Here is a 10,969-nt window from a genome sequence, read left to right as displayed (position 1 = left end):
GTCAAAGTATATTGACGGTCTAAAAAGTAAGTTTACTTAGACTTGTGGTTAAAACATATCTCATCTACAGACTGAAGAGGAGATTTTTTATTAAAATACACCAACAGCATATTTAGATTATGTTTGTGTGAAGTCAAACTGCTGTGTGGGATTTTGCTTTAAAATAAACTTGATTAATAAAAATTTTAGCAAGTTAATGAAAACGTGTCACATGAATAGCCGATACTCAATTGATGAAGGCAAACCACAAAAAAAGTTGATTTGAACATAGTTAAATCATGACACGCAATAATGAATAAAATATATTAAAGATGACATTCATATATATATATAAATAAACTGTGAGTTAAAGGTGTGTTGATAAATGGAATTTTACAAATAAATTGTAACTCATGTTGCCATCTGGTGGTTGATATGCATATGGATTCTTGTTTTGAAGATACAGAAGATGTTGAAAAAGAGTGATGAAATAAAAGGCATAGATGTAAAAGTTCGGGATATATATAATTTTTTTTAATAAGGCACAAATGAATGTTGTTTTATGATAACCTTGGAGTAAAAAGAAAATCTGAACATGGTCCCATAGTCAATTTAAAATGCTTTTATACATCTTTTAAAAAATGGTTTAATTACTGGGAATGAGCCAACTGGCTCGTTAATAACAAACCAAATCATGTTTAAACATCACCACCCAGATCATTCACATCCATCAGTCAAATCCGATGGTAAACAAGAGCTTCAGACAAATAATGTGCATATTTCACTCACAGAGAAACAACATCTTGAAGACATGTTTACATTTTGACATCTGCAGATGAATTATCTACAGACAAAAAAATATAAAAAATATGTTTTCAAAATGTCCCTTGAACTTTTGATCTTTTCCTTTCCACTTAACATCTAAATGGTAAAATTTTTCCAAATGAACCTTTGAAAAATCTGCATAAGACATGACCGTCAACATGCAGTACATGAGGCCACATTCCCACGTTGCCCTGCGGAGGAGCCAAGGAGTCAAGAGGAGCAAAAGTGCCAGATTTCTTCAATGTTGAGAATTTCAGCTGGAATGATTATTGATCGGAGACGAGCTTGTCACATGGCAGCAGCGGGCTGACACCGATTTTCTGCGCACATTCATTCTGCAGACAAAACAAAAGGTTAGGTTAACTCAGCCTCAAAGAGTGTTTGCCGTAATGCACTAGCGGGACATTTAGGGTAATATGCTCAATTGATTTCTTGCAGAAGTTATGCCCCTTTTCCACCCGTCAAAAACCCACTAACATACATTCACTCCTGGATCAAATGTTTCTGCAGTAGAAACATTTCTTTAGTGTTTTAATTGGCTCTGGCCCCAATAGGCAGTGATGGAAACATGACACTTGGGTGAATGCGGCAATTTCTTCTTCCTCTTTATTGTTGCTGAATTTTCGGACATCGACACGTAAACAGCCATGAACAGGAACGACTCAACTGTTTAAAAACACCAATTATACCTGCTGATTTTGGTGTGAGAGTTATTAGATAAGATGATCGATGTCATTGTCATGTGTGTACAGTAAACATGAAGCTCGAGCGGGCAGCTAACTGTCTCAGCTTAGCATATGAACTAGAATGGGCCAGAGCGAGCCTGGTTCGGTCCAAAGATTAAAAAAAGCAGCCTACTGACACCTCTAAAGCTCACTAATACACCACATGCTCTACAGGGCTCCATGTGCCCGACTGTTTGGTGTCGTCACTTTCTGAAATCTTACCATGTAGTTGACAACATTGATGTGGTAGGGAATCCCACCCATCTCTTCACACTTCTTCATATTCATCCTCTCTGGGTCTCCAGCAGCCAGAACAGGACTCCCTGCCTCAGCCTAGGACCACAGAAAGAAGTTAAAATAGTTACTTTGCTTTAAACTTGAATAGTTTTTCAGAATTGCACCATTAGGATCTACTCACGGGGTCCAGGCCTCTCTGGATGGACAGCAGGTCAGCCATCCTGTCGTTAAAACCATCAGCAAAGTTCTCTGGGTTGATCGCCACGAAACACTGACCCTGAGAACACAGACAGGACAATGACCACACTGTGCACATAGAGCCAATAGAAAGTAAAGGGACTTATAAACATGTCAGAATCTGGCCAACGTCTGACTCTCTGATTTCTTTTAGATAACAGTGGCTGTAAAAGTCTGCTGATACAACTCGGCTCCACAGAACTCTCCCCGTCATGGCTCATTTATTTGCTGTCGTTAATAAATTACACTGATGCTTAGTCAACTGGGCAATAATAAAACAAACAGTTTGTTTATCGTTACTTTGGAGAGAGGAACATAAGATACGTGGCTCCATGCAGGAGTTAAATACATTTCTAAAGATTCTCTTTCCAATCCAGATACAAACTAATGAGGGTTTTTGAAGTAACTATGTGTTCAAGTAAAAAAATAAAAAAAATAAAAAACGTACCAGGTCTGCAACACGATCCGTTACTTTCCACGTGCGGACATGTTTGCTGTACTTGGCGCCGGCCAAGATACCACAGAACACCTCCACCATCATTCCCAAACCGTAGCCTTTATATCCTCCTGAAACAAACAGACACAGAATGACATGAATGGAATGAAGTCGTTTAATATATAGAAAAAATCTGTACAGTATAGAAAACAAAAATACCATGGGGCAGAATGTACAATTATACAACAACAGAGTGAACTAGGATATTGCCCCTCCCACCCATTAAGAACGCAAATTAAATCAGAACGATGTCTAAATTAGAAACGGTACATGTTATTACATGTGTGCCTTTTGCATTTCTAATGTAGTGAATAATAAAGGAGAAAACAGTTAGGTCTGATTATTTCTCTTCAAAGAGGATGTGATCAATTTCATCTCCTGACTAATGAAAATAAACTTCTACGAGAAGTAGAAAGTGTGACGGCTGTTTCTGTGTGTGTTCTTTTACTCTACACCTGCAGCTGCTGGCAGACGGATCAAGTCAGACACAGTCAGACACCTCGAACTCACCTAAACGAACCAGGGTAAACTGAGACAGTTGATAACCAGCTTCGTAGTGCAGGTTATCAGGACGGCTGATGTTTGGTTGAGTGAGGCCGGAAAACAAAAATATATCCTGGCTACGTTAAACTCGCTTTGCAGTAAAGGCCCCAGGATTTCTATCTCCCTGAGCTGAATGCCAACAGTTGTATCTGCTGGTTTCTGACCTGTGGCTTCACTGCCGCCGATGGGCACCAGTCCTCCTCCGTCTAGGACTCTCTTGGGATCTGTTGTCAGCTTTCCCTGAGCGTCACAGCCCCAGCCCTCGGGAATGGTGTCTCCACGACGCTCATGCAGCTCCACCTGTGCACATTACACATTCAGTACAAGAGTGGGATGACTTAACATACACACATATCTCATTCAGCTGATAAGAACACAAAATGTGATGTCATTGTATCAGGTAGTCAATGATTCTGAGTAGTCATTTCTGTCTAATCACAAACTTAAATAAGGCTGGCTGTATCTTACTTAATAATTCAAAACTTCCTTGTCCAATGAACAACCATTGTGAACCATGTTACAAAATCCATTCCGAACAAGTTTAGATATTTATCAGACAAACATGTGGTGTTACAACTAAAATAATCCACATCCAGCTGCATTGGTGTGACATCGTCTCTCTGCATCAAGGAAGTGTCGTGCAGTTTGTACGGCATGCCCTGACAACCTATAATGATAAACCTGATCCCACCTTTCCAAGTGCCACTGCTGATGTGGCCATATCCAGAACAAAGCTGTCTCCGTCTTTGGAAGGAGCTGCCACACTGATGGGGTTGGTGCCCAGAGTGCACTGCAAACAGCAGGATCACAGTGTTAGGAGGGGACAGATTTTTTACATGCAATATGTTTATTCACTAAATAAATAAATAAAACTTCCAGAGTACCAAAAGACCCGCTCATAAGTGGCATGCGGTTTATATTATCAAATACATTTACCTCTTTAGCGCGTGAAGGAACAACCAGTGGGGATGTATTGGTAAAGGACATGCCCTGTGGTGGACAGAAGATTATTATAATACAAATAGAAAATATGTTAGGAAATACAGCACATGTTTAAATTACAGCTTCCATCTGGAAAAGAAAAATGAAATGAAACTGACAGATGAAAAGTTTTTAAACTAGATGCTAAAAGCATTTACACAATCCTCATCCATTCTTCTCCCCTTTTTACATGAACTGCATCAGACTTGCAAAGATAGAGCAAGCCTTAATGAGAAAACAGGAGCTCCTTCAAAACCAGTGGTGGGGAACCTCAGGTCTACATCAAAAGAATGAACTTCTTTATTGAACTGTCCACAAGGACTACGTGTCTACCCTCGTCCCACTCACACCTCAGCATGTTAAATTAAAGATCTCTGTAAAGCTGAACCGAATCCCACACAAAAACCATTGCATCACAGTTCAGATTTTGTTTTCTTTCTCATCAATGCTTTCTACACAGGTCATCTGTGTCCACTCAGAGACAAAGTCCAATAATCCAATAATCTACTCCCATGACCTAGATTCATTGCTCCATGTCTTTGCCCTCACCCCCATCTCTTCATTTTTCTGCCATTACCCAAAGCCTTCACCCTTCAAACCTTCCTCCAGACCCTCAATCATTTCACTTCACCTCCACCTACATTGTGCAATAAATTATTCTGATCCATATGATTATCGGTATGGTCTTTGGTAATGAAATAAAATAGGGGAATCTTAAGATGATTTTAACTATTTGTCCTCAGCAGCAGTGTAAATTTTAAAGATAGGTCAATAGGCTGATAAATGCTTCACTCACAATCATGTTTTCCTTCAGAGCTTGCATTGCATAGTATCCGGCAATACCATAATGATTGGAACCTACAAATGAAAAGTGGCATTAGCACACATGGTTTAAAAGAAATGGTATTTCATTGTCATCAAGTGAGGCAATAAAATCGACTCAAGAGGGATTTTATTGCTGAAATTAAAGTGAATTGTATTGAAAGACCAACTTGCTGAGTGCTTATTATCCAGTCATTCATCTTAACTACAGTTTACTGTTGTGTACCAAATACTATTCATCTTATACCAGGGAAAATAATTCCTGATGAACACTGAACATTGAGTCTACTCAAATAAAGACTTGTATCTGATGCCTGAGCATTGTTGGTGTGAAACATCGGCTCACAGTAAACAAGCTAACATGGTCTGAACCTTTATTGTTGTGGCCTTCTACAGTGTTGATGCAGTTAAAAAAAGACGGGACTGACCATGTGCCACCACCCAGCCAATGCCGACTTCTTTGGCTTTCTTTACGGCCAGATTCATACAGAAGTTTCCCACCACAGGACCCAGGAGGTTCTTCCCATCCACCAGCGCAGTGGCCACGCTCTCCTTCTCTATCATAGGCTCACCGTCCTTGGCACAGATCCCTGTCTTGATGTCCTTCACATACATGTCTGTCAAAAAGTACAGCAATAGTTCTATTTTAGCCACTTCCTTATTACATGCAAACACAATTGTGCTACTACCTTAAATTAAATGTGCAGATAAGTTCCAGCAGAGCACTAACCCATCCTGTTGAGTCCATGGCTATAGTGGCCTCTGTGGTCTCCTTCCACCAGCACCTCAGCCAGGCTACGAGCATGATGCGGCTTGGTGCCAACAGCCGTCATACATCTCTCAATGAAGCCCTGCACCTCCAACTGGCTGATCAGACATCTGCAGAGAGGAAAAATTGTATCAGATGTGAGAGGCAGAAATCTTTGACGGAAACGCTGGAGAAGAATCTTTTTGATGACAAAGAGCCAGTCAGACACAAAGGTTCTCGGTTAAGGCACTTTAATAGCAGGTTTGGGTCAATACTGCACACTCAACTACACAGATATCCACAAAAGAGAAACCCACAACTTGTATAGGGTTAGCATATACAGGCTGGTATAGGGATAGGGACTCTCCTACACATCTGCAAACCATCAAACAGGCTGCACACCTACTGGTGCCTATGGAACAACATATGCTTGAGGAATGTAGCATGAAGCCATCAGCAGATTGTTACACAACAAGGAAGAATTGGTTGAGCATGGTTCAATATACAAACTAAATAGCAAGATGATCACATCATTGTTGGAATCTATTTTAGCTGCAGCAGAGTAATGCATTCAAAAGATGTAAGAAAAAGAATTAGCATAACATTTCTTAAGACATTACAACAACATAGACACAGACAAAAAACCTAAATCCAAAACAAATCTGTGAAGTCAACACAATGAGTTCTAACAAGGAGTTAACCATAACAAACGCAATTGCTGTAAAATCTTGAGAGTTGCATAACTGGTTCAAAAAACAGACTTTTTGAAACTGTCCTCCAGCCGTTACTCAAGAGGAAACGTGTGTAAATCAAGATCTGACAGAAGCAAGAGCTCAACAAGAACTCTGTGTACGACTTCAAGTCCCCCCCACCAATCTTGAGCTGTGAACAACAGCAAAAACACACAACGTGTTGCTTTACTTTTATCTGACACCACTGTGCTCTGAAGTGTTACATAATTGAAAGATCCCTCCCCATCTTACAGCAAACACGCTGAAGTTTAACACTGATCCAATGATTCAAAGCAGAGAAGTGTGCTGAGGGTTAGATGAGAAGATGCCACCGTCATGTGTGTACAGTAAACATGAAGCTACAGCAAACAGCCAGTCAGTGAGGGTAACAAAAGTATCAGCACATCTAGACTGTAAAAACTAAACGTCAGCATTTTGACTCCTGTTGGTTGGCAGTCACATCCTGAAGTCTTGCTAGTCGCCTGATAACAGCTTAATAAGGATATTTACTGGCAGATAAACTCCCCCAATACTGCACATGCAACTACACAGATATTCACAGAGGAGAAACCCACAACTTGTATAGGGTTAGCATATACAGGTTTGATAACATGTGGATCTATCACACAGACATACTGGTGCCTATGGAACAACATATGCTCGAGGAATGTAGCATGAAGCCATTGGCAATTTGTTACACAACAAGGAAGAATTGGTTGAGCATGGTTCAATATGCTGTACAAACTAAATAGCAAGATGATCACATCATTGTTGGAATCTATTTTAGCTGCAGCAGAGTAATGCATTCAAAAGATGTAAGAAAAACCTCAATCCAAAACAAATCAGTTCAGTCAACACAACAGTTTTCGGTTTACATAAATCTTGGACTCTGATATCCGGTCTAAAAAGCAAACCAAGGCAAATGCAAAGTTGCCAACTCATGTCATAAAGGTCAACACTTCCATTGCCCCACATTCTGCAGGCTTTGGCAGCATGGACAGTGCCATGCTAACTCAAAGTTTGAAGTCTGTGTTTGCGACACAGACTTCACAACCGGTAAACATACAGATGATGTAGGTCAAACAGTAAATTCCAATTGGGGTTGCATTACTACTGCAAATAGAGCTCAGCAGAAACATTAAGAAGGTTTGACCACTGTAAACTAAATTACAACCTTACTGTTGACTTTGCAAAACAACGATAAGCTGAGTGAAGATTGGAAGTAGTAGGACATTATGTTCCAGATGTTTTGGAAAAAACTTTCTTTGTCCAAACTTTGAAAAATTGTATCACTGTCTCCGTCAAAGTTTTATCTATTTATATGCACATATTATTGCTTATACATTGTGTAAGCATGATAAGGAAGTATAATTGATCCACCTCAAAGTTGCCTATCATTCACAGTTTACCACCACAACCTGAAGGAGCAGCAAAGGAGTTACATGTTTGACTAAATGCATGACAACATTCAGCCCACTTACTCTTTGAATACACATTACAACATTAGATAATGTTCCAGGGTAAATTTCAATAAATGTTAAAGGACAATTTAAGTAGAAACATAATGATCAAGTGCCATTTCTACCAAACGCTATTCAACTGGAAAATGACGACCACATTGATGAAAAAATCTTGTCTTAACACAGATTTTTTTTAAAACAACCCACATCTGTGTTCCTGAATTGTATCATAGAGTATGCAATGTTCCTTTCTTTCTCCTCTATTCTCCTTTATTGCCCCCAGGTTTCCTCCACTGAGCTTTGTGGTATGTGGTGGTAAGTGTTTTTTGTCGACTTGTGTCATAAGTTTAGGAATGCACCATGATTGAATCCAGACCTAGGCAGGAGTGTAGGCGGGCTGGCCTCTCACTTCCTGTGCAAAGAAACAGTTTTTCTGTACGAACGGCTTCACCACTGACTGATGCACATCAGTAAGAACCTCTGCATTGAGCATTGAGACTGTATTTGGGTGATTATCGTGTGATGCATCACTTTTTGCTGGCTGGTTCTAGTTTCTAACAAGGATCTAACCATAACCACATGTTGTGAGAGTTGCATAACTGGTTCAAAAAACAGATGCTCTGTTTTCGACATCAACTTTTGGAACATTTAGGTCCCCCACTGAAAAAATGTTTGGGGAGAATAATGGAAGAACTCGTATGACCTCAAGTCCTCCCCCCCACCAATCTTGAGCTGTGAGCAAAAACACACAAAACGTGTTGCATTACTTTCATCCCAGACATCTGACACCACTGTGTACACAATTGAAAGATCCCTCCCCATCTTACAGCAAACACGCTGAACTTTAACACTGATCCAATGATTCAAAGCAGAGAAGTGCGCTGAGGGTTAGATGAGAAGATGTCACCGTCATGTGTGTACAGTAAACATGAAGCTACAGCAAACAGACAGTCAGTGAGGGTAAACAAAGTATGAGCACATCTAGACTGTAAAAACTAAACCTTAGCGTTTTGACTCCTGTTGGTTGGCAGTCACATCCTGAAGTCTTGCTAGTCGCCTGATAACAGCTAAAAGAAGACATTTTCTGGCAGATAAACTCCCCCAATTAGATGTTAAATAATTCAAACTTAGAGACTGTATCTGGATTAAATAAATGAGGCAGATTTTGTAACATTTGGATAAAACTATGCTAGGCTAAGCTAACTAGCTACTGGCTCCAGCCACAGTATTTAGCATACAGATGATTTATAGCACATGTTTCCTACTAATAGCAGAAGGTCAAGCTTTAATTTGACCTCACTAGAAAATATTGGAATCAGATGTTATATTTACCCATTTATACATGAATTCAGATTACTCTTGTGTATACGAATCACCTGGACAGAGCTAGGCTAGCAGCTTCCCTCTGTATCCAGCCTGTATGCTAAGCTAAGCAACAAGCTGCTGGCTCCAGCCACATATTTAGCACAAAGATGTGAGAGTGGCATCAATCTTTTCTCTGTAATAAAAGAATTTGTGTATTTCCTTCAATGCACTTTAGTGCTGCCAAGTATATTTTCCGCAGGTCAAACCTTAACTTGACCTCACTAGCCAATAGTATGGAGTGAAATCAATCAGTTTTGCATTATATTTACCAGTTAACATATTAATTCAAATTATCATTGTGTGTTTGTAACATTTGGACAGAAGTAGGCTATTTGTTTTCCTGTTTTCAGTCTTTACGCTAAGCTAAGCAAACCAGCCACATATTTAGCATACAGATAAGAGAGAAAGATCAATCTTCTCTTGGCAAATAAGCTAATCAGTGTATTTTCTACCGTGTAATAAAGGATTTCAACAGCAGTAGTTGAGTGTATTTTCAGCAGAAGGTCAAGCATTTGACCTCACTAGCAAATATGTAAGCCTAGAGAACTCCACCAAATTCAAAGCTGCACATTCACATTATATTTAACAATGCATACATTAATTCACATTATTATTATGTGTTCTCATGTTCACGTGACTCTGCAGAAACCGCATGATATTGCAGTGGAGGATCAAATAAAGCACATTGAATTGAGCTGTTGGAAATCAAAATGTACATATCTGCATCATTGTTCTGGTGAGGCTTCACATAAACACGCACACAAACAGAGGTTCAATTGTTTGCACTGGTCTTTGAAAGTTAAAAGAAGCACATCAGCCAGCGAGCATGTGAACACGATAGTCACTTGTGCAGAATACATGCTTTGTGCACAAAGGCAGAGCTTGTAAACTGATAGAGCTGCAGAGATGCACACGATTCTCCGTTAAAACCCTTTCAGTGGAGCTGTACTTATTTCCTCTACTTCCTCATTGTAACATATATTGCTGACAACCACAAACTGTCCATTATGAGAAGTTGACTAAAGTTAAATAAAGTCCTGTATTTGCCTTCATTCGAATTTGGGAGCAACACAACCACAGCATTTTGCTTGAAGTGTAGTAGAAGTAAAGAAGATGAATAAATACTGAGGTGCAGAACAAGCAGGCCTTCCTATTTCCTGTTTCAGTTTGATATCTGCAGGACCCTGTCTCACCTCTGCACACGGACACACTGGGACTGGAAAGAGGTCTTACCTGCTCATGTTGACTGTCCTTGGTGCTTCCACAGGTCGGTGTACGTCGTTCCTTCCTGGTTGCAGCAGCTTGTGACCTGCAGCTGGAGTCGATGATCCACTATGGACTCCACCTCCTTCACTCTCAGGCCCCACACAGCAGGGTTTGGAAACGCCCCCGTGTCGTCGAGTCTCCCAGGTATCCGGACTCCTGGCTGCCTGGGTGTGTTCAGTGGGAGGGTTTTTGGAGGAGTGGCCTGGAGGAGGGAGGGTGTTTCTGTCTGCCTCCTTCACGTGGTATCAGTGCATGATACTATGAGAGGGTGAGGAGGTGGGAAGTTATGTAAACTTTGCGTGGTGTTGCTGCACAGTTTGACATTGTCCCCTTGCAGGGAGGCCACCAAGAAGAATATCCACACAACCTTCATTTAAGGACTTCTACTGTAGGTCACCTATAGACTAATCAATTAAGTCAAAATAATCTGTTCTCATTTAGAGTGACATTTAACCATAAGATAATGGCCCTAAATGTAGTTGTGTGCATACATATAATACATATATAATTATTCTGTGTGGGCATTATGCCCGTCCCTTCTTAGAGTGACAAGA

The 10,969-nt window shown here is 40.2% G+C and overlaps 1 protein-coding gene across 1 annotated transcript; it reads right to left on the bottom strand.

Moving 5' to 3' along the window:
• Nucleotides 1-470: 470 nt before the first annotated feature.
• LOC117763437 (uncharacterized oxidoreductase YjmC-like) lies at nucleotides 471-10,585 on the bottom strand. Its single transcript, XM_034588557.1, has 11 exons — nucleotides 10,383-10,585; nucleotides 5,576-5,724; nucleotides 5,274-5,462; nucleotides 4,820-4,881; nucleotides 3,979-4,032; nucleotides 3,734-3,832; nucleotides 3,207-3,342; nucleotides 2,452-2,570; nucleotides 1,948-2,043; nucleotides 1,752-1,862; nucleotides 471-1,139 (listed from the first exon to the last, which is right to left on the bottom strand). The coding sequence occupies exons 1-11, from the start codon at nucleotides 10,388-10,390 to the stop codon at nucleotides 1,071-1,073; spliced, it is 1,092 nt and encodes a 363-aa protein (XP_034444448.1). The 5' UTR covers nucleotides 10,391-10,585; the 3' UTR covers nucleotides 471-1,070.
• Between the last annotated feature and the right edge of the window lie 384 nt (nucleotides 10,586-10,969).

The sequence above is a fragment of the Hippoglossus hippoglossus genome, chromosome 6 (genome assembly GCF_009819705.1).
Source record: "Hippoglossus hippoglossus isolate fHipHip1 chromosome 6, fHipHip1.pri, whole genome shotgun sequence".
Lineage (NCBI taxonomy): Eukaryota > Metazoa > Chordata > Actinopteri > Pleuronectiformes > Pleuronectidae > Hippoglossus > Hippoglossus hippoglossus.
This window is presented reverse-complemented; position numbering and strand designations above follow the sequence as displayed.